At 50.0% G+C, this 23,028-nt stretch overlaps 3 protein-coding genes across 15 annotated transcripts in view; 2 read left to right on the top strand and 1 right to left on the bottom strand.

Moving 5' to 3' along the window:
- The window catches only part of RNF121 (ring finger protein 121), a 142,262-nt gene extending 138,095 nt beyond the window's left edge, over window positions 1-4,167 (top strand). For all 8 annotated transcript variants that reach the window (XM_077113707.1, XM_077113705.1, XM_077113709.1 and 5 more), the window contains 3 exons: window positions 1,253-1,386; window positions 2,105-2,206; window positions 3,804-4,167. In XM_077113707.1, the coding sequence (XP_076969822.1) occupies window positions 1,253-1,386; window positions 2,105-2,206; window positions 3,804-3,924 (357 nt within the window). In that variant the 3' untranslated portion in view covers window positions 3,925-4,167. The remainder of the gene's footprint in view (window positions 1-1,252; window positions 1,387-2,104; window positions 2,207-3,803) is intronic.
- Window positions 4,168-4,291: 124 nt separating this feature from the next.
- Window positions 4,292-9,740, top strand: IL18BP (interleukin 18 binding protein). The gene is given in 7 exon segments (XM_077113722.1): window positions 4,292-7,359; window positions 7,529-7,597; window positions 7,976-8,182; window positions 8,570-8,693; window positions 8,773-8,920; window positions 9,169-9,189; window positions 9,191-9,740. Coding segments are annotated over 6 exon segments (654 nt in total). The 5' UTR covers window positions 4,292-7,359; window positions 7,529-7,569; the 3' UTR covers window positions 9,317-9,740.
- A 358-nt stretch (window positions 9,741-10,098) lies between these two features.
- NUMA1 (nuclear mitotic apparatus protein 1) overlaps window positions 10,099-23,028 on the bottom strand; it is a 107,688-nt gene continuing 94,758 nt past the window's right edge. For 4 of the 6 annotated variants that reach the window (XM_077113699.1, XM_077113700.1, XM_077113702.1 and 1 more), the window contains exons 14-26: window positions 19,548-22,913; window positions 19,049-19,090; window positions 17,482-17,550; window positions 15,965-16,069; window positions 15,653-15,871; window positions 15,379-15,536; window positions 13,953-14,199; window positions 13,084-13,312; window positions 12,382-12,518; window positions 11,806-11,982; window positions 11,547-11,663; window positions 11,241-11,447; window positions 10,099-10,953 (exon numbers count right to left, since the gene is read on the bottom strand). In XM_077113699.1, the coding sequence (XP_076969814.1) occupies window positions 10,942-10,953; window positions 11,241-11,447; window positions 11,547-11,663; window positions 11,806-11,982; window positions 12,382-12,518; window positions 13,084-13,312; window positions 13,953-14,199; window positions 15,379-15,536; window positions 15,653-15,871; window positions 15,965-16,069; window positions 17,482-17,550; window positions 19,049-19,090; window positions 19,548-22,913 (5,085 nt within the window). In that variant the 3' untranslated portion in view covers window positions 10,099-10,941. The remainder of the gene's footprint in view (window positions 10,954-11,240; window positions 11,448-11,546; window positions 11,664-11,805; window positions 11,983-12,381; window positions 12,519-13,083; window positions 13,313-13,952; window positions 14,200-15,378; window positions 15,537-15,652; window positions 15,872-15,964; window positions 16,070-17,481; window positions 17,551-19,048; window positions 19,091-19,547; window positions 22,914-23,028) is intronic. The other 2 variants (XM_077113698.1, XM_077113704.1) reach the window with 2 other exon arrangements.

The following is a 23,028-nucleotide window of genomic DNA, read 5'->3' as shown; positions in this document are numbered from 1 at the left end:
ACAACGGGACTGGATATAAAAACTCAGAAATGGACAGCACAATACTACCCAATTGTAATGCAATTATGTTAAAACACTGAATGAAGCTGCATATGAGGTATAGGTTTTTTTTTTCTTTCTATTATTGTTTTAATTCTTATTCTGTTGTCTTTTTATTTCTTTTTCTAAATCGATGCAAATGTACTAAGAAATGATGACTATGCAACTATGTGATGTTATTAAGAATTACTGATTGTACATGTAGATTGGAATGATTTCTAATTGTTTTGTTAATTCTTTTTTAATTAATAAAAAAATGATATTAGCTTCATAAAAAAAAAGAAAGAAAATTTGAGTGCAGGAAAGTAGACAAATAAAAAAAAAAATCACCTATAATTCTATTACTAAAATTTCACCAGTGTAATCATTCTGATAATTTTCTTCAGATATTTTCTCTCTTTATAAATTTGGGCTCATATTTACATGTGGTTTTAATCATACTGTGCATCATCCATGTTTATACCCTGCTTTTTTTGTGTGTGTGTGCCCTGCTTTTGACATTTAATGTTTACATATTCAGCATCAGCTGAATGGCTGCCAGTTATTTCCTTGAGTGGTCATACTGTAATTTAAGAATTCTATTGTGGTCATTTATGGCTGTTTCTGTTTCTTTACTGTCCTTTAATTATTCATAATGCTTAAATGAATATATGTGTGAAACTTTTTTTTTTGACATTTCTACTTATTTCTTTAAATCAGTGAAATTAATAGGTCAAAGGATGTGACAGTTTGAGACATAATGCCAAATGCTGTTCAAAAGGATTGAGCCTATTTTGCTGCTACCAGAAGTGTCTGAATATCCATTAATATTAAACCAACACTGCACTGGATATTTCATTATTTTAAATCTTGGAGAAAAGATGTTGTCCATCTTTGTTGGAACCATAGTCTGGCCACAAAATGGCTTACCTGACATAGCTCCTGAGCACCAGCCCTGAGTTCTCTCTCCCATTCCCCTTGTTCCTGATATTGAACCAACAGAGTCTTCGGGTCTTATTAGGCATAATTTCCTAACACATCTCTGATTTGTCCCTTTCTTCCACTTGTCCAGCAGAGGTAAGGGGGATTTGCTTATAAAAGCTGTTCTCTATCTCTGGGGCCCTCTCCTGCCGCTTTGCCTCTTCTCCAGAAGGTCAAAGGCCCTTGTGGTACCTTCCCACTTTGGCTTGTTTTCACAGCTTTCCCCTCCCTTCCTCCTCTTCTTTTCCTCCAGTTCTACAGTGAGTCGGGCATGCCTACCAAACACCTTTCGGACAGTGTGTGTGCCGTGTGTGGGCAGCAAATCTTTGTGGACGTCAGTGAGGAGGGCATCATCGAGAACACGTATAGGCTGTCCTGCAATCACGTGTATCCTGCCTTGAGCTTCTGGGCCACATCTCTCCTGCACATGCACATACCAGCTGGGAAGGGAAGGAGGTGGTTGTGACCATGGTCATACTGTTCAGATCTTGAGTGTAGGAGAGACACAAGAGGGCAGAAGTTTGGGCATTGTTCCCTGTTAGAGAAGTCAATACCCAAGAGTGGAAACTACAGCCTTCCTCACCCTTTCCCACAGATTAGAGATACCCTATGGAAACAGTAGTTATAAACTGGCTAGGTCAGAAAGGAACACGAGCCTGCGCTAGTTGACCCAAAATTGGATCAGTCACAGGGAAGCAGGATCCTCTAACTGGGTCCCTCAGTTTTTGGAATCAACACCCCCCCACACACACACACACACACACCGAATAATAACACTTCTACTATTTATCATGTATTTATTCAGTTTCTATTCTTTGCCTGTGTTGGGAAATCCATGTATTATTTCCATTTTGCCTCATGTCAGCCATGTGAGACAGGGATCATTATCCTTACTTGACAGGGCTCATTATTCTTATTTCACATGCCAAGAAACAGGTTCAGAGAAAAAGAACTTTCCCAAGATTGCACAGCTAATAAGAAGTGAAGACAGGATTTGAACATCCTCCAGAGATAGTCCACAGACACCTTGAACACTGATGGCTAAGACATAGGGCTGTAGTGCCAACCCAGCTGCCCACCATTTACCTTGACCAGTGGTGCTCAGATTCCATGAGTTCTGCATCCGCGGCTGGTGCATTGTGGGAAAGAAGCAGACGTGTCCCTACTGCAAAGAGAAGGTAGACCTCAAGAGGATGTTCAGTAACCCGTATCCTTTGTTTGGGTCCTTGTTGGGAGTGGGCTGTGGGAAGAAAGTACTGACCATTGTGACTCTATATTTGTCTGGAGTCCTCCCTTCTGTACCGCATGTACCATAACCTGGTACATGTCCACCATAGGCTTCTGTTCTAAGAAAGTTTAGGGTAGAACATGGGGCAAGACTAGCAACAATTATAGTTTCATATCAATTAAAGGTAAATTGATAGTAATAGCAGCTACCATTTTATTGCTTGTTTTCTGTATCTGGCATTAGTCTAAGTACTTTATTTGCATTATCTCATTTAATTCTCCAGCAACTTTATAATTGAAGTTATCTTCACTTTACTAATGAAATGGTTTACAAGTTGAGTAGCTTATTCAAAGCTACATAACTGAGTGATCACTTGCCCTTGACATGCAGTGCTAGAGACCAGCTCTGTGTTTATGTAGGGCTTGTTGCTCCTCTGAGCTACAATTTACTACCCAGCCATCCCTTCTCACTTTGGCCCATCTTCTTTTTCCTCCTAACAACCTGTCTGCTGGAAAGCACCCAGCCTTTCCTCTGACCCTATCTTCACTTCCCCTGGGACCCAGTAATCCAGCTTTCTCCTTTCTCAGCTTCTGTTTTTCTCTATTCCCAGGTTCCCAATTTCCTATCCACTAGCTGGGTTGTTCAGGGAAATACCATGTCCTTAACCCAGTCTCATAGTCCCTCAGCAGGAGGCTCTGGCCCTTCCCCTTTAAGGCTCCCTGTTTGGTTCTTCCAGGGCCCAATTTAGGAACAATTAAGTAACTCCATAGCCAAGCTGAGGCTTGGTGCTTCCCTTAGTTCTCAGGGACCTGGGCCAAGTTGGTCTTTCTGATGCCTTGGAGGAGTTCCTCTACTGTTGTATGAACTTCTCCCTGTATTTTCCCCAGAGCTGCAACTCAGCAGGCCCTCTCTCAGATCTGTTGTCCAGCAGTTAGTCACAGGTCAAAAGGAAAAGCACTCATTTCCAAGACGGCTTGACCTGGATAGTGCCACTGGATGAAGACTTATTTAGAGAGTCTGTCAAGGGTTAACCCATTCTGACTAGCTGCTTAGTCCCTCTTCCCTTCTGGCTCTACCCCTAAACTCAACTCCTTCCTTGACCTAGAAAAACCTTCAGTTTTGGACATTGGAAGAACCTTAGGGGTTACCTTACCTGACTTCTAGCCTCCCTGCATCCATTGTCGCAGGCAGATAGATTTACAGCAGCCTCAGGCTATATTTTCTAGCACTGGCAGTTTCATCTTAGAGAAAGTATTGTATGGGAAGCCATCCCTGAATGTTGGTCACGGATAGCTAAGTTTCATTTCTCTCCCATACCTGCCCTGTCCTCTGCTTCAGCCCCCTTTGCTGTCCTTCCCCCATTCTTTGGGTTCAGCCCTTCTTTTCACTACAGAGAGCTAAAGAGGCTGGGTAGGCCATTCTAGAAAGTGGCTTCCCTTCCCCCTAGGCTGATTTCTGTAGAGCAGCTCGAAAGTGTGAGCAGACAGGAAGGATCAGAGGGAAAATTTCCCACCCATCCCCTAGACTAACCATGGCAGCTCTTACACAGAGGATCTTTTCTTTAACACACTGATAGGTGGGAGAGGCCTCATGTCATGTATGGGCAACTGCTGGATTGGCTTCGATACCTGGTAGCCTGGCAGCCTGTCATCATTGGCCTGGTACAAGGCATCAACTACATCCTGGGCCTGGAATAGTCAGGAAGAAGAGCATCAGAGGAGAACCCACACCACCCATCATGGACCTCAGGGCACTCTCCTCCCTGTCCACAAAGACCTCCTGGGTGGGAAAGACTCAGAGGGGCTCTTGGGCCACCCAGGACCCCCTCCAGCTGTGTTCGGGCTGGGGAGGGGTGTGATGGAGAGCCAGCCAGTGGAGCTGCAAGGAGTGCGGGCTTTTTAAAAGAAAACTATTTTGATGAATATATTTAAAAAAAAACATTTTTTATTGTGGAGCATAGCAATTGCCTCCAACTCCTCCAGGCCTTACCCTCCCTGCTTGAGCAAAGTGGGAGAGAGGACACAATGTTTCTGGTTTAAAAGAGCCTTCTCATCTCTGGCTGAGTGAGAGCACAAGGGGGTTCTCAGGTGGCTCAGAGCCTTAGCCCCACTGTTCCCCTTTTCTTCCGTCTATGGGGCTCAAGCCTGGTACACTTGGTGTGATGAATCTAAAGAGCTCAAACTGGTGCCACATAAGAACACTGAGAGGTGAAGTGTTTTTTCTCTTCCCCTGTCTGGAATACGGGATAGGTGTTGTGCCTGAATCTGTCTCCTCTAGACCAGGAGCTACAGGCTGGTTGATGCATGTGGAACTTTGCCAGTGATTTTTCCAACAAGACAAACCCTGTGACCTCAAAATTCATTAAGAATTTGATTTGGGGTAACTGAAGAAGTAGCAACATGGATAATCTACCTCTGAGCAGGCTATACTCAGCCAAAAAGAGAGGCCATCTATAGGTGGGCCATGAGGGCTACTGCTGGCAGCAGTGATATAGGGCCCCTTGTACAAACTAATTTTTCAGGCCAGAAGTGCTGACATGTGACAAAGGCCCCTCTGGTAGACTGCTGCATCACTTCCTTCCCTGAAAGTCTGAGTGAGAATGTGTGTGCATATGTGTATGTTTGCAGCAGGGGAAATGTGATATATGTGAGACTGCTCCATGCCATCACACAATGAGCTCTTGAAGCAGTAGGGGATTCCCAGTCCAGAAACTACCACTTCATCATTCATGGGTCCTGTTGGCCTGACAACAGGAATGCTAGAGTGTGTGGGAAAAGGGATAAAGTCAGGTTCTGAAAAGTGTCCAGGCAAGACTCAGTTCTGGTTCTAGGAGTTTTGAAAAGAGTAGGAGGGCAAACATGACCTATCTGCACTGGGTTCACTAGGGAATATAGCCAGTAGGGCCTCTTTCAAGGGCAGCAAGAACCAAGAAGGATCTTGTCACTCTTGTCTGAATATAGCTCCATGAGCTGTGTTGGAAAGCTGAGCATCTGTCTTTCTGTTCATTTTATTTCTTTTCTTGGGGTCCCCTGGAGGACCTTGCCCCTACTATCTTTTGCTCCTCCCATCCGAGAACTGAAGTCTAAGTGTGGTTGGTCCTTCCTTGCTATTACTCCCCTCCCAACAGTCCTAAGAGTTATGGAATGCCAGGCTCCCTGGTTCACTAGGCTCTTTCAGACTGAAATGACTCTCCATCTTCACCACTTGAAGTCAGTGCTCTGCCACAACTCACTTCTCAGGGCCAGTCTAACCTTTGTGTCTGTCAACCCAGTTGTACCTTTCCACGACCCTTCACTGCTCATGCCATCTGTGGGTCCATCCTCAGAGAGTAGAATGGGGACTGGTCAAAGGGCATACGAATCATCCTTTCAATTTTGCCATCTAACCCTCAAATGTCAGGCTCATGTGAGAAGCCAAATCTAGGCTGTCCAAGGCTCTGTTTTCATACTTAGCATTCTGAGTCCCATAACCTGCTAGTGACCTAATATCATCTTGGTTCATCTCTAAAGTTGAGCCTTCTCTGGTCCCCTCCCCTCTGTCACTCAATGAACTGTGCTGCTTAGAAATCCAAGGGGGCCTTGCCTCCTAGGCTAACTGCTGGAAAACTGGCATTCCTAGAGATGAGTGTCCCCTGCATCCTCCAGCCTAGGAGCCTCTGGGACAGGGGCCAGAAAAAGGAACTGAGAGGAGGGAAAATTTTAACTGGAGACCTGGAGAAGAGGATGTAACTTTTAGTCTGACATTGGGAACAGGGGGTCTAATAGGACCAACCCTGTGATAGCTAACTCCACCACCCAGTTTTCTGGCAGTTGGTGGATTACATTTAAGGAAAAGACACCCTAAAGCTAATTAATTGAGTAGTATGAATCTGGCTTTTCCTTGAAAACTTTGGATTGCAGCAAGTTGTTCTTGATGCATCCTCCAAACCCAGTTCCATCTCCTGGTTGCCCTGGCTCTGTCACCGGCACCTTTATGGTCCTGATCACAAAAATCACAAACCTCTTGTCCTTAAGTGCATGCATTAGATCACCCAGTTCAAGTCTTCCTTTCTTCACAGATACATGACCCTAGAGTGAGTGCCTCCTTAAAATTTGCATCCTAAGTGCTTCGCTTTCTTTTCCCTAGTTTTGGCCCTGTCACAGACCTCTATGCACCATTATGCTAGAGGCAGTATTGGGCTTCTCTGTTACTCTGCTTCTCTTTTCCTGGGAAGTAGCCTCTCCTTCCTGGTAGGGTCAGTTCTCCTAGTTTGTGTTCCAAGTTTCTCTCTCAGTTTTGCTGTGAGAGGGTTCCTGGAGATAAGGTTGGGAAACACGCTCAGCCTGTCTCCCATGACTTGGCTGACATGGGGCTAGACACAGCCCACCCGAGCCTTGGAGCTCCTAGAAGGGAAATTCTAAAAAAGAGGGCTCTTCAGGGTTTCGTGGGAGCCAGGTAGGGGAGATTAGACTTACTAGTAAACCCAGAAATAAAGGGGGTATGATCGAGAGAGGTAAGATTTTGTGCGAGTGAGATGGATGGTTGTGGGGAGTGGGGAGCCTGTGAAAAGCGAGGGAATCGATGGACCTGAAATGGTCAATATAATCCAACTTGAGGTCCCCAGTGCTAGGAAGGTGTCCCTTTAAATATCTGTGCGAATGTGAAGGAGGAAGCAGAAGTCCGGCTCTAAGAGAAAAACAAAGGCCTGCCTTTGAAGAGTGAAGATAGGCATCAAAGTCCTGACAGTGGGCTGGGATGAAAGTTAAACTGTGAGGGAATCTTCCTTTAGTCTCATTCACATGCAATGTTACCCTGGAAGAAGTAGGGTGTGGAGGCTGATTAACAATCCCAGTTTGATATAAACTGGCTGGGTGGGGTTAAGAGGGGTAGGAATTAGCAGGAAGATTCCTGGCCACCATGAGCCAGTGTGCAAGAACCTCAAGAGCTGAGTCCATGACTGTTGTCATACATGGGTATCCTCTGCTTAGCCCAATGCCAGCTTTGGATTCCCTGGTTAAAGTGAAAGTGAAATAGAAGCCAGTACTTTCCCAGAAAGTACATTCTGTCCTTCCCAGAATCAGCTCTGGTTAATTGTCAGCTCTCACTCTACTACAGGAAACAGTGAAGAGAGCATTGCCTCCCTGTGAGACTAGGTAAGTCACTACTCCCTGTTTGGACCTAGGTTCTTCCGTTCCTATAATGAAGGGGTTAGGCTGGACTAGGAAGGGGCTACAGAGTTTATAGGAAGGACAGGGCTTCATGTAACTGGGATCTAGGCAAGTTTCTGAGATATAGGAGGAGTTCATCATTTTTCCCTCACAGCCCTGCAGAGAAAGGGGGACACAGCACCTGACACATGCATCATGACCCTGAGACAGCACTGGATACCAGGTGGGGCCTGGGGCTATGCATGGATAGGTCGGGTGGAGTGGGATCTAAATAGAATGGAGCAAAGTGGCTAGCCTGAGCCTTGTACTCCAGGTGAACTCCACTTAACTGTTTTGCTATTGTTTTAAGCCTCTATCCAGATGTTTTAACTCTAGCTTCATTCCAAAACCTACCTGTGCTCCATTCAAAAAGGGCTAAGGGGTGGGACTGAAGGGGTCTGTGATGCCTTGGGCAGAGCCCAGGAAATCTCTGGGCTGGAGTTACATTTTCATCTAGGCACTAATTCCCTCTCCAGCCAGAAGCCACCCTTTAAAAGCCAGGATGCTGGTATTAACAGACAACTCTGATAGCTGCTGACCTCTGTGACTGTCCTTTCCTTAGACCCCAGCCCCTTGTGGGCACTGCTTCTTTGTGCCCACATCGTCACTCTCCCAGCCAGAGCCACATCTATACCACCAACTACTACAGCTGCCACTGCCTCTGCTGAGATCGCCCAGGACCCTTGCCCCTCTCCGCCTCCAATGGCCCCAGCAGCTACTCGGTGCCCTATATTGTCGATGACCTGGCCAGAGGTGGAAGTACCACTGAGTAAGGAGCAATTATGATGGGAGCCTAGGAGGGCACAGTCGGTGAGTGGGAGGGCTGTGGGCATAGAAGGACTAAGGGTAGGGTTGACTCCTGAGCCCCTGTCCCTCATTGTGGGTGGGGGCTCAGGGCCATGCATCTTGAGGAAACAGACTCTGAAGAGGAGTCAGCACATGAACCAAATACCCTTTCCTCAAATTCCCCTTGCTCAGGCCTAGGGCCTCTCTTATAGGCAACTGTACTTCCCCTTTAACGGACTTCCCCATCTGGGTGGTGAGCACAGCAGTGCTCCGGGTTCCTGATTTTGGGGCCTGGAGAACGGGACAGGGTGGATAGGGCAGAAGGGAGGGCCTGTTCTATGGAAGGGCTAACAGCCAAACATGTCCCCAGATGGAACGTTGACCTTGTTCTGTACCGGCTGCAGCCGCTTCCCCCACTTCAGCATTCTCTACTGGCTGGGTAATGGTTCCTTCATCGAGCATCTCCCAGGCCGGCTGCGGGAAGGCAGCACCAGGTGAGAGAGACAGCAATAAGGCCAGCAGGAGAGCTCCTCCTGCAGTCCTCTCATGGCTCTTCCTTCTCCTCTGCTCCAGCTGGGAGCGTGGGAGCACAAGCACTCAGCTGTGGAGGGCCTTGGTGCTAGAGGAACTGAGCCCTGCCCTGCGCAGCACCAACTTCTCCTGTGTTCTTGTGGATCCTGAACAGATTGCCCAGCGTCACATCGTCCTGGCCCAACTCTGGGTGAGGAACCTGAGGGAAGGTTTCTTAATGACAGGAGCTCTGCTTCAGGGTGGGCCCACATGGCTAACATGGGGAGGAAGGGCTCTGCCCAGAGCAGCCTCTAGCTAATGCTCACCATTCTCCCGGGTCTCCATGCCTGAGGTGGGAACAAAAATTATCTGAAGGCTTGGGCAGGGTGGACACAGCCTAGAGGAAACTGCCAAGAGATATCCCTTGGTCCTGATACTTATCTGCCTTCACTTCCCCAGGCTGGCCTGAGGACAATCCTGCCCCCCCACTCAAGAAGCCCTGCCCTCCAGCCACAGCTGCCCACATCAGCAGGGTCAGGAAACATACAGTCCCAGCATCAGGACAGCAACCTTGATCAGAGTCTGGGTGCCACCTAGCTCAACGTGACCCTTACCACTCAAAGGCTGTGCAAGGCAAGCTGTATAGCCTTCCCTCCTCTGAAGGTTCCTGCTTTAGTTCTCTCTGCATCATTCCTGCTCTTAACAAATTTAGACTCCCTTCCCAGTTACCTAGTGAATCACACAATAACCTCCTAAATGTTCCCTCCTGCCCGCCACTCTTTCCATCCACCTGATTTAATTTTTCTGATGTTCTACTCTGACCCTACTGCTCTACTACCTAGCAACCTCCAGGAACTGTTAGTGCCTTAGCCTCACATTCAGGGGCCCTGCCTCCCTTTCCATTGTACCCTTCCAGCATAACAAGTATTCTTTGCTCATTTGGTCCCCTCTGCCTCACCATCCCTACAATTGAACTCCTTCCAAGCCTGTTGAAACACCACCTTTTCAGTGAAAGTCTACCCTGTCTCTCAGCTCTGGTCATGTTCTGCATTGATTTAATATTGTTTTCTGCATTGATTTAATATTGTATCTGTATTGTTTGATTTTTCTCTAATGGACTGCCTCAGGGAAATGATAGGGCAGAGGCTGTTTCTGGTTCACAACTGTATCTTTGTCATACCCAGCAGGACCCACTTGAGTACTCAAGCAATTATTCACTGGAGGCATCTGCTCAGTCATGTAGGCCCAAGTTCTAGTCACAGGAGTATGGCCTTGCCCAGCAAAGGTAGTATGGGAAGAAGGACTGCCCTTCAGAAACTAAAGACAAATAATAATAATAATAGATTCAGGAGAACACAAGCCATTAGAAGAGAAAACAAACCTATGCTGTTTCTCAGGAGCAGAGGCCAGAGGGGATCTAAGAGAAGGTAGTGATTCTGAAGACTCAGGAGGGACAAAAAAGGTCAGACGATGGAAGTCAAAGAGTTAAAACCTTTTTCCAGAAGAGCTAGTAAACATAGTATGCTCCAACAAGCTCAGATTTCCGTTCATTTTCCCCATACAGCTCAAGGCAACTCAGCACTCAAGGGAGAAAAAATAGACTTTATTTACAAGTAATATTTAGAAAAGATCCATCCCTGGCCTTAAAAAAAAACCTTCCCATCACTCCAAATCCCACCCCAGTGCAGAAGGTGGGGGATGAGTTGCCTGCTAAAGGGTGTCCCACCCCACCCCTGAGGCCCTGGGTCTATCTGTCCTGGAAAGAGAGCATCCTCTGGGTAACTGTCCTCAGGGATGGGATGTGCTCATAGGTCAATGCTGAGGCCTGGACTTCAAGAGCAAGGGCCTCTGCTAGACCCCATCACCAAGAGCAGCAGGAACCAGGGCCTGTTCCTCCAATGGTCCCTTCTAGATCCAGAGGCTGAGAGGAAAGATTGTCCGGACCCAACAACCCAGCCATTCAAAGCCAACCTCAAATTTGGTTCTGATGGAGAAATGACTTTGCTTTAAAAAAAAACAAAAAAACATGAGGAGGCAAGATAGGGAAAGGGCCCAGAGGCTGTTCTGGTGTAAGTCCAGGTACCCAGACCAGGGTCTGGGCAGGCATCACTAAGGGTTTGGCCACCATTGGCCTAGTGGAGCTGAGAGAAGGCACTGAGAGGGACAGAAGGAGTAGGACCAGGTAAGGTCAGCATCGGGACACAGATGGGGCCACTCACTGCTACTGGCCCATTAGTGCTTTGTCTGAAAGAAAAAGAATGAGAGTCACATGGCTAGCTCACAAAGACCTCTCCCTGCTCCCATGTACCACTGTCTTGGATCTTTTCCTTTTGAGGCTCTGGATACACTGAAGTGGCTGGCTGTACCCAAGAAGCTCTGGGAGTTCTCAGAAGGAATGGTCATCTATGTTCCCTTCTCTTAAAAAAATGAGTAGGGCATGGACCACTTCCCTCTTACATCCCAGGGCCCTAACTTGGTCCTTCTTGTATGCTGCCCCAGACTCTCCCCCTCCTCCCTTTTAGTGCCTCTACCTTGCCCTTGGCCCGAGGAGTGGCAGCAGCCACAGTGGCAGTGCTGGCTGAGGTGGTGGCAATACGAGGAGATCGGCGGGTTCCACTGCGGGTATTGGGGGATGCTTTGGACAGGGCTTTCTTTGAGGCCCCCCTCCGCAGAAGGCTGTTCCCGAGCTTCTTGGGCGTGTTGAGAATGCTAAAGGCCATAGACTGGCGCCGGTCAGCCTGTGGGGAAGGGGTTGTCAACTGGGAGATCCACCACTGCCTGGCAGGCCAGCTGATCCAGGGCTCTCCTAGCAAGTCCTCCTTTGCTCCCAGACTAACCTGCTTAACAACAGCTGAAGCCGTTTTCTTCTGGGCCTCGGTAGTGTTCTGTTTGCGCCCTTCATGTCGGTCACGGGGAGTCAAAGGGCGTGGGAAACAGCTGGTGGCCTTCTTAGACTGTGGGGAAAAGGAAAATTAGCAAAGGGACTTTAAGGGCTACATGGACCTCATATGTCAACTTGTCCAACTTGCCCCCTAAATGCTGAGCCAGTCCCGGCGGAATGCTAGATAGAACAACAGAGGAGTCGATGTTACCCACCTCAGGAGTGCCAGGACCCTGATGGGTTTCTGAGGAGACCCGTTTGCGTTGTTGCCGGGTGGTGATGCCAGTACCCTCGGCTATCTGAACTGGCTGCATGCTGGCTCGGCGCAGGGTTTCCTGGGGATCACCAGTTTTCATCTCCTCATCTGTGATGGTGACTAGGCTTAAGGAAGGCTGTGTGGGGTGATGAGGAGGTTAGTGGACTATAGCTATATGAAGATGGAGCAGAAACTAAGGCTACTTCAGCGTTCTCATTGGCCTGACACTTGGAACAGCTGGACCCTACTTCCCTTTCTGTTCTCTTTTCCCCCTACAGCCTGGACACATGGCCATGAGAAGGGCAGACCCAAGCAGGCTGCTCCAATCTCCTACCCATCCAGTAACATCACTCCTGAGCCCCCTCGCTGTTGGCAATTCTATCAGGAAGCATAAGGAGGTCACCCTCCTGAGCAAGCCAAACACAGGGCACTAGTATGCATGCTAGGTCAGCAGGCAGCGCTAGGATTGAGTGCCAAGGGAGGGAGGAGTGAGCCAGTGGGGGGCAGGTCCTGCTCAGTTGACTCCCAGGCTCACCCTGGACTCCAGTGGATAGCAGGTCTTCAAGTGTGGGGGGCATACTCGATTGCGCTGCTGCAATTCTGCAATGCGATTCCAGTCGTCCAGCTGCTCTGGCTCATCCTGGCAAGTACCCATGTAGAAGCTGTTCCTTCCTGTGAAGGGCAGGGGTTGGAGGAGTGAGAACTGGAAGCAGCAGGTTACCCACTAGACTTCAAAGCCCAGTACACCACAGTGCTGCAGGTACAAAAGTGGTACACCAGAACCCACTGTTCTCTCCCTGCGAAGGTAAAATCAGGTGATACTCACCAGCAAAAATTTGAAGTCAAGAGAAACTAATGAGGACCAGGAATTGCTACCCAGAGGAGTCCCTGGGCCCAGCCTAACCCTTCCAGCTGCCCATCACAACCTGAGAATGGACATAAAGGATTCCCAAACAGCAGCTAAGCTGTCAGTATCATGCTAGAAATCCTAGACCCCCCTATATGAGAATCTCTGGTTCACCCTGGCCAAGATTTAATATCAGCCTGACTGCCCCAATATGGTCCCCAGATAGGCGAAGCCCAGATGCTGCAGGGAGAAGGGAACAGAGAAGATGCTGAAAAATAGTAGCATGGAGCCCAGCCCTGGATTTAAAAAAAAAAAAAACCTTGTTTCTTATGCCAGGAGCTACTTCTAGCTTAATTTTGGGGTATATTAGGTCCCCAGAGTCCCCCTCACCTGGAGGGGCCCCACTGGACACCCCTGCCTGGGAGCGGCGAGCAGAGCTGCGCGTGGTGGGCCGGTAACCAGGCAGACTGAGCAAAGCGGAGTTGCCATCATCTGGAGAGCCCAGGCGGGCTAGGGACTGGGTAGAGGAGGTAGCTCGCAGGCTGGCCTGGGATGCAGGGGCAGACTGCGTGCTATAGAAGGATGTGTTGGCACTGTCTGGCTCCTCCACATCTAGCTTCTGGAAGAGAGGACAAATCTTTTGCAGTGGGGTAGACCTCTGTTAAGAAGATTCCCATTACCCCTCCTAAAGCCCCTCAGATCCCATGCCATGTTTGCATGTGTTCCCACACTGCTTTGCAAATATCCTCAGCTGGCATGTCACTGTAAGAAATCACTGCCAGAATCCCTCACAAGAAGCTTCCTATGGCACTTACCATCTAGCTTCTCCAACTTCTTGTCAGCAGGGAGGACCACTGTGTATAGGGTCCTGTACCAAACACACCTTCTCCCCAACTGCCTCCTTGGGATATGGAAACAAAGGCAAGAGCCCACAGGCAGGTAGTCCCCTGGACAGCCACACAGATACACAGGGTATATCAGGAGGCACAGGATGGGTGCTACACATAAAGAGGGCACACTAGCCTTAAGGTCAGGAGACAAGAATTCAGTACCTGTCCCTATTACAAAAGAGGCCATAAGCAAGCCACTTCCCTTCACAGCATCCCAGTCTTCTCATTTATAAAATATGGGCGGTTAGTCCTTGCCTGTTCATCTGCCTCCCAAAGTTGTTTTGAGGACCCAATAAGAAAAGCTCATTTGCTGTCTTCTCACTGTCACTGAAGGAAGTCCCTCCTGCCCAACTCCCAACTGGGTCTGACCTTGGTCATGGTGATGTTGATGATTTGTGTGGTACGCCGACGAGCAGAGCGGGTCTTACGGCCAGAGTCCAAGAAGACATCCCCCAGGGAATCCAGGCTGCTCTCCAGGGGGGCCTGACCCCGAACAGGGATGGGTGTGAAGTAGAGACTCTCCAAGGATTCTACCTTGGGGGGCAGGCGCTGGGAGATGGGCGAGGCTGGCTCTCCAGGGACACTGGTACCATCTGGCTGAGTACGAGGCAGCTTGCTGTGGAAAGGAAGCCTGCTGAGATGAAATTTCCTGGGTCTACAAGACATTTTGTTCATCCTTTTGCTCCAAAGTGACTGTTTCCTATACTTATTATAAAATGAGGTCAAGAACCCCATTCATTTTGCTCTAGCCTTTGATCTGGACCTCCTTTTTTATCCCCTCTCTCCTTAGGGAACTTATTCCCTCCCTTGGCACCTCCTAACTCTTCAATGCTGGCCACTCCTAGACCCTGCCCTCAAACCCTAAGAAAAATACCCTTAGACACTTCACAGTGAACATGCTCCAAACTAAGGCGTTTTGTCTCCTTCCACATCAGTGAAGGAGAACCTCCTCCACCCAGGCCCCCAAGCCAAGAACATAGGCGCAATCTCTACTTCTTCCCTCTCCTGCCAAATCCAATCACCAATTCTCCTAAGCAAGTCTCTCTAACCATACCTCCTCTCCATTCTCACATCTGTTCTGATTCTGCCTCATCTCTCACCTTTAACAGTGTAGGAGAGACAGCAGACCACCCCTCTAAGCCCCAGTGTAACTGTGTAACTTGTTACAGGAGATAATATTGGAACCTACCTCAGAGGATTGTTGAAGGATAAATGATTTAATATTTTTCAAGTCCTTATAATAGCATCTGGCACATACTAGGTGTAATAATATGTTTTTATTAAACAATAAATATATGTCTAGTCTCATCCTTTATACTGGCTATCAGAATACTATTACTAAGATGCTAATCTGACCATGTACTCTTCAACTTAAACCCTTCAGTGGGTCCTCAGTGCCCTTAAGATCAAGTCTGCATGCCAGCTTCTGCCAACTGAGAATCCAGTTGGCTCTCCTGAACACTTCACACCCTCACTGTTATCAAGCCTTGTTCACAATGTTGTCTTCTGCTCACCTAATGCACACACCTACGTGTTCTTTCAAGACTCAGAGCAGAAGTAGCAGTCTCTATGAAGTCTTTCCTGATCACTCACTTTTACTCCCACTGTGGTCTCTATAGACATCTGGTATAGCACCTGTAATAATCTATTTTTCTTTATTCTCTTCTAAGAATAAGCTTCCAGAGAGCAAAAAGCTCATCTTAGTTATCTCACTAGCCCCAGTGTCCAGGACACAACCTGATAAACATTAGGTACTCAATGGATAACAGAATTCGGGAAGAAGGGTCCTCCTGACCTGGTCATAGGAAGTGGGGTCCCCTCCTCACAGCTCAGGTCCAGGCTGTCTATGCTCAAGTCCAGCTGGGGCTTAGTCTGGGGTTCCCGGCTCTTTAAGGCGTCAGTTGCCACTTGGAATTTGCCCAAGTCTCGAAGCTGCTGATCGGCATGGGCAACCTTGGAAGGAGGGCCAGAAGAGTGAAGAGAAGTGATGACAGTGGGGGTGCCTGGCACAAGAGGGCACAGAATTCTAATGTGACAAGGGTAAGGGGTCTGCCCAGCGAGGAGCTTACCTGGGCCTCCAGGCTGCGCACCTGGGCAGTGAGGTGGCGGCAGGTCTGTTCGGCCTCCTTGGTCTTCAGCCCAGCCTGTTGCAGCTCACGACCCAGTCGCTCAGCTTCAGCCCGCAGCTCCTTGTTTTCCTTCTGCAACTGCTCTAGACTCTGCAGCTGCTCCTGTAGCTCTTGGTTCTGCTGCTTCTTGGCATCATAGTGGGTCTTGGCTTTCTCCATCTGTGTGGGCAGAGGGGTGGGAAGGTTGAAGAGGTGGGGCAGAGGTGGGAGGGCTGGAGGAAGGGTGTGGTGGGCCAGGTCTGAGCTCCTCACCTGCAGCTTATAGTGCTCAGCCACCTGCTCCTTCTGTCTCAACTGGGCCTGCAGTTCATTCAACTGGACCTGGAGGCGTTGGGCCTCCAGTTGACTTTCCTGGGCCTAGAGAGTAAGGTCTGTGAGGAAGGCTGGACTGGCTGCTCCACTCAAATCCACTTGCCTTAGCCCCTGGGGCTACACAGGTGTTCTCTCATAACACATTAAAAAACAATCACTTTCTCTACTCCCAAATATACATACTTCCTCCCAACACCAGCATACCAAAACACAACACACCTTTAAGATTCAAACTCTGGGTGGGAGCTTTCCCTGACCAGCTCATACCGCTGTGCTGACAGTTCTGAGGGCCACTAGACTGTCTTCTCTGAGACCAGGCGCTGACTGTCCCATTCTTTTTCCATGAGAATACAGTCTATCTCCCCAAGGAAGAAACTTGAGGGAACACCTGGGTACAGAGCATGGAGCTAGGCATGTGAATTCTCTGAGGTCAAAGGAGATAATTTTCCTCAAGACCATTCACTATCCCTATTTTAGAGATTTAAGCAAACTGACCCGGGTCAAAGTGATTAAATGGCAGAGGAACAGTTGACCTTGGTTCACCTAACTCCAAAGCTGGTGTGGGCTCACGGATTATATGCCAGTTCTGCCTCTTATCCAGACCATAAGCTCCTCAAGAGCTGGTACAGTCTATACACTTGATTTGCTGTATATGTGCAATTCTTTGCACAGTGCTTAGCCTGCTGCAGATGCTGGATGGAGCCATCTTGCCCTTGTTTCCTACATCTTCTAACACGGAGCAGGGCCCTCAAAAGGAGCATAATAAACATGTTTACAACTAATCACGATGTGGTGTGGCATGTATGAAAGGAGAAAACAAGACTTTGAGCCCCCAGCAACTCCTGGGACCCACCAGGGCTTTGGCGAGTTGCAAGACCCCATTTCCTTTGCCCCTGACGATTAAGCCTAAAACTGCAAAAAGCAAGCATTAAACAAAAGAAAGTGACATCACTGGAAAATATTAAGAATATTATTGAGTTACACTAAACTATTAACATAATGACATTTAATAGTTTAGTGTTTCTCACTAAATAGTTTGGGCTCACTATTCAGGGAGTGTTTCTCACCCTGAGCCCAAACTATCTAAAATCATCGCTGTCCAGTATATCTTTCTATGATGATGGAAATGTTCTGTATCTGTGCATTAGATAATATGGGAGCCGCTAGCCATGCATATGTGAATATGGCTGCTGTGGCTGAATTTTTATTTAAATTTAAACAGCCACACATGACTAGTGGCTATTGTACTCGACAGTGGTGAGTTAGCGGGATGGGAGTCACTCCAGTCTACCCTCAAGAGCTCCCAAATGGCAAAGTTAGATTGGCTATGGCTGCCGGGCCCCCAGGTGCCCCATCTCTGCCCCATCATCCACCACAGCCTGAGGGCATAGAGCACCTCCTCTCCAAGTTCTCACTGAGGTAAGGAAGAGGTCAGGCCCACTCCCCATCTGCCCCACCTTCAGCTTCTGTTGCTGTGCCTTACTGGCTTGGTCATGGTCAGCTAGCTTCTTACTCAGGTCTTCCACCTAGAGTAGAGGGAGGGAAAAGGAAAAATGAAGTCTCACGAAGCCTTTCCCCGGATGGGTTCAGACAAGTTACAGGGTTCCCCCTGGAAGAGGAAACTCAGGCCCTTTCTTTGGTCTCCAATAGATTCACTGCTGCCTGGGCTGGATGGCATAACCTGAGTAATGTGACCCAAACCACTGCTGCTGCCAGATCTACCTGCTCACCCATACCACCACCCCCAGCCTACAAAGACCCCTGCGACTGCTAGAATCAGCTGAATTTGAAGGGAAACTGATACCTCTTCACCATCCTGTTGCTGCCACCACTCCTGGCCCCAACCTTTCCAGGTTGGAGGTAGAAAAAGGGGATCTTGTCTAACACTCTAGCAAGACATATTCAATGAATAGCTCCCTCCCACCACCCAAAAACTGTCAGAACAAAACCTCACAGATGCTCAGACCTCTTCCCAACATGCATAGGCTGTTAGGGGCTGTGCTAGCAGGGTCACCGCTGTGATGAGCACTGGGGGAACACACTGCTGGAAGACACCAGAAGGGGCAGCAAATATCTTCAAAGCCCACCCCACTCCCACAAAGAAGAGCAAAGACAGGCAGGAAATGAGAGGACACAACAGCCATAAGCACCCTGGCTCCTCTACGCATTGAGGGAACTCAAGCATAACCAGGTAAAGGGACGTGCAAGGGCTCCATTGCTAACTGTTTGCTATTGAATCTAATTGTCCCCTGTCATCTCAGTTCTTTGAAAGAGGAGAGGAAGGCCCAATTCTTCAACAAGCCTGAGAGGCTGGGTCAGAGGGGTAGGCAGAGAAAAGGTGCTCTCATTGAATATTGGCTTCATAGCCTTCATGTCTAAGGCAAACACAGCAGATAGCCTTGTGACCTCCTCTGCTAGCAAGGACTCTCCTGCTTCTCTCAACCTTAGCTTCTTGTTTCCAGACATCTCCATCTCAGGCTCTGGGGAAGCCTGGGTTGAAACTCTGGAGAGTGATGGGCAGGCATCCTAAGCTCACAACCCTCCCTAACCTGTGAGAGCTGCCTTGTATGTCACCTTTACAGTTTCAAAAATTCCATGCTCTGTGAGAGAAAAGAGGAGGTTATGTTCAACAAGGCCCACAGGTTATTCTGCTATTCCTCTTAGTTGAGTATGCCTAGCTTGAAACATGGCTTAGAGGTCTAGAACCCTAAGACCTGAATCTGTCATTGATTCAGATATGGGAAAGATGAAGCCTGTCCTACCCCTCTTCCCTGACGGGTAGATGAGAGAAAGTATAGAAGGGTGGAAAGGCCGACCTGGGACGGGTGGAATGAGGCCCAAGAGCAGGCCCAGCACACCGCATGCCTTGGCAGCCTGAGCCTGGGTTCCATGGCTTGACCCTGCCCCCTTCACAAACAGTTCACAACAGTTCAGAGCTGGCGGTGGCAAGCTGCAGCTGGGGTCATGCACCGAGACTGGTCACCGCTTAAGCAGCCAGCATTTAGCAAGGACCCCAGGCATTACCTGCTTAGTTTGCTCTCTCTGAAATACCTCTAGCTGTTCCACCTGTGCATGGGGAGGAGCAACAGAGACAGAGTCAGATGGGGGCCAAAGAAGCACCAGCCTTGCTGCCAAGCTGACCTCACTGAGGCTCTGATATTTGCCCCCAAGAAACTAGGCATCTTGTAATTTTGTAAAAACCAGTATGGCTTATTCTAGTCCCCCCAAATGTAGTGGGCCTCTGGAATGGGTCTCTGATGCCCTTCACAACTTCATTCTTCAGGGACAGTACCTTCAGAGTAGGGGAGGCTATTAGTATTTTTCTTTAAGACAATAGGGGGCAGGGGAATTGAACTATCCCTTCTCCTCTGTCACCTGGGAAGTGAGGGTAGGTCCTTAACTAGCTCGAGGCAAGACATTTTGCAATAATGTGGGAGCCAAAGGTCCTGGGATACAAAGGGAACAATGTCCCTTCTCTCAAGATCTGGATCTTTGGGGGATGTACTTGAGCTGGGCATCTTACCTGGGCAGTAAGTTTCTGCCTCTCTTCCTGGAATCGCTGCCTCTCCTCCAGGACCTTGACCTTGGCACCCTCATACTTGGCAGTCATCACCTCCAGCTCCCGAGCAGTGCTCTGTGCTTCCTGTCTCATCTCAGCCAAATGAGTCTCAGCATCAGCACGCACAGCTGCCAACTCCTGGCCATATCTCTCCCGGGCCTGGTCCAGCTCCACTTCCAAAACTTGCCGGCCCAGGTTGGCCCGCTCCCCCAGGCCCCGGTTCTCCTCTGCCAGTAGGCCATGAGCCTTTTTCAGCATGCTCAGCTGCTCTGCGTAGCTGGCCTTCTCTGCCCGTAGCTGCTGGGCTGCCCGCTCCTGCTCTGCTACCTTCTGCCGCAGGGGCACCAGCTCCCCAAGCTCTCGCTGGGCCCGCAGCAGCTCAGCCCGTAGCCCACCAGCTGCCTGCTTACTCTGTTCCAGCTCCTCACGAAGGCGTTTCTCAGCAGCTGCCTGCTCGGCTTGCAGCTGTTGGCAAAGGTGCTTGACAGGCAGCAGCTCACTCACCAGGGCCTGTGTGCTGGTGTGCTCGAGCTGCAGGGCAGAGAGGGCCTGCTCCTTCTGGAAGAACTTCTCCTGCCATGCCTTCAACTCTTGGCCCAGCTCCTCCGCTCGCTCTGCCTGTGAGGCCAGCTCCTGCCGCAGGTTCTCTGAAGCCAACCGCTGTTTCTCTGCTTCCTCCCGGAGGGTCTGGATCTCTTCCCTCAGAGCAGAGCTGCACTCTGCTGCTCTGGCACTGCTGCTGGCAGTCTCGGCCTGGAGCAGGCGCAGCCTCTCCTCCAGCTTCTGGCTCTTCTCTGACTCGGCTATAATCAGCTGTTTCAACTCCTTGCTCTCACCCTCCTTCTCCAGGACCTGACGGTTTAGAATGGACACCTCCTCCTCCAGGCTACTGATGAGACTGTTTTTTCTCTCAGACTCCTGCTGGCCCCGGGCCACCTGGGCCTTCCACTCATCTTCGGCCTTGCTATGGTCTTGGGCCTTGGCTTGGAGGGTGGCCACCTCCCTTTGAGCTGAGGCTAAGGCATCCTGTGCATGCCCCAGCTCCTGGGTCTTCTCCTCTAACTGGCCCCTGAAAGACTCCAGAGCACTATTCCACTCAGCTCGGGAGGCCTGCTCAGATTCTAGGCTGTGCTCCAGGCTGGAGGCCTTCTCCTGATGCTCCCGGCACTGCTGCTCCAGCTTGCTTACCTCTGCCCGCAGAGTTTCCAGCTCAGAGCCCTTTCCAGTGGCCTCAGACTGAGCATCTTCTCCACTGGTCATGGCTAGAGACTGCTGGCCCTCCTTCACAGTCAGTTGTTCCTTCAGTTGCTCCATTGTTCTCTCAAGCTCCCTCAGCTCTGTTTTCTGGGCTGCCTCTTGACCACGGAGCTTGGCAAGCTCCTGGTCCCTCTCTTCCTTCTCCATCAGAGCATGGGCCAGTGCCTCTTGCAGGGCAGCAAACTCCACATGCTGCTCATTGAGGGCATTCTGTAGCCGCATCTCAAGCTCTGCCTTGGCTGCCTTTTCCCGGGCAAGATCTGCCTGGGCCCGGCCACGCTCCTGGGTCAGCCGTGCCACCTCCCTCTCCTGCTGTCCACGTTCCTCCTGCTGCTGCCCCTGGCTCTCCATCAGTGCAGCCCGTAACCTCTCCAGCTCAGTGCCCATTTGCTCTGCCTCACGTTCCATGGCCTGCAGAGCTGCCTGTGTGCTACAGAACTGGCGTCCCTGCTGCTCTTCCACCCATTCAGACTCTCTGTCTCCTGCCCTCGGATGCTCCTTGAGCAGCTCACGGGAGGCTGTTTCCTCCTGCTCCCCTGCCTTGCGCACCAAGGCCTCCAGACGGACCACCTCCTTACTGGTGGCAGCCATCTTCTCCTGTAGCACAGAGAGGTCATCTGCAAGCTTCTGGGCCCTGACCTCCTTCTCCTGGACCTGCTGGAGGGCTCTAGCCAGGCTGGCACGGAGCTGCGCTAGCTCATTTTGCTGCCGGCTAATCTGGAGCTCGCTATGGGCCTCTATCCCTGACACTTTCTCCTTTGCCTCCTGCAGTTCCTGGCGGGCCTTCTCACATTCCTCTTTCAGGGCCATAAGCTGTTCCTGAAACATGGCACCATATTGCGCCTCCTCTTGCTGGCTATCCTCATACCGCTCACGCCAAGTAGCTACCTCCTTAACGAGCTCTTCACATTCACTCTCACCTCTGCGCTGGGAAGCAATGGCCTCTGCCAGCTCTCGCTGCAGTGCTTCAGTCTGAGCCTGATGAGACTCTCTAAGCTGCCTTAATTGGGCCTCCAGCCCATTGCACTCAGCCGTCTTTTCTTCTAGCTCCTTCTGTTCCTGCTTACAATGCTCTGCCAGTCTCTGGGTCTCTGACTCTAGCTCAGAGATACAACGCTGTTGCTCCTCCAGAGCTTCTGTGGCCAGGCGTTTCTCCTCTTCAAGGCTGCCCTTGGTGATCTTCAAGGACTCCTCAAGCGCTTGGAGCTGCTCTTGGAGCTGGCCTTTCTCTTGGGCCATGCCTTCTCTCTCAGCTGCTTTTTGCTGCTCAGACTTCAGTTGAGCCTCCAGCTCTGCCACCTGGGCCTGGGCCTCACGCTGCTCTTGGTGGGCTCTTTCAAGGCAGGCATGAAGTTCCTCCACCTTTTGGCTTACTTCTGCCTTTTCCCGCTGGGCCTGTGTCATTGAGGTCTGGGCACTGTCCCAGGCTTTATTAGCAGCCTGAAGTTGCTGTTGCAGACTCCCCAGCCTGGCAGCCTTCTCCTTCTCTAATGCCTCCAGCTTCTGGAGAGCTGTATCTCTCTCTCTCAAGGAGGCCTCTCCCTCCTTGGCAGCAGTGGCCAGCTGTTGGGCATGGTCTCGTCTAGTTGCCTCCTGCTCCTTGGCTGCCTCTTCCAACTGCTGCTCCTTCTGCTTCAGACTGTTGCTTAACTGCTCTACCTGTTGATGGAGGTGCTGGGAGGCCTGTTCGTGCTGTTGGAGGGTCTCTGCTAGCTGAGCCTTCTCCTTTTCAGCCTGCTGCTTCAAGCTCGCTAGTTCCTGATCCTGCTGTTGGAAGGTGGCATTAAGTGTGTTGAGCTCAGAGGTCAGACTAGCCACCTGGGCAGTCAGGCGGGCCTTCTGAGCCTGGGAGGCCTGCTCTAGTTCATCCTTGGCCTGGCTGAGGTTAGAGATGGAGCTCTGCAGTTCTGCAACGAGACCAGCCAATTGCTGCTTTTCTTCTTCAAAGTGACCTCGCTCAGCAAGCAACTCGGTTTCCCGTTGGCCCTGCTTAGTCTCCAGCTCCTCTACCCTGGCTTGGAGCTGGGCATTGTTTGTAGCGAGAGTGGCTGCCTCTTGCTTTAGGGTTTCCAGCTGGTGGGATAAAAAGACAAATGGAGATCAGCATGACTCCTCAGTCACTACGGCCCCTCTCGCAACTGAGGAGAGCTGGAAACCAGAACATGCTGAATGTATGTCCACCACAACC

Source organism: Tamandua tetradactyla, chromosome 8 (assembly GCF_023851605.1).
Source record: "Tamandua tetradactyla isolate mTamTet1 chromosome 8, mTamTet1.pri, whole genome shotgun sequence".
In the NCBI taxonomy this organism is placed as follows: domain Eukaryota; kingdom Metazoa; phylum Chordata; class Mammalia; order Pilosa; family Myrmecophagidae; genus Tamandua; species Tamandua tetradactyla.
The sequence above is the reverse complement of the archived record's forward strand: the minus strand, read 5'-3'. Positions and strand labels throughout refer to the sequence as shown.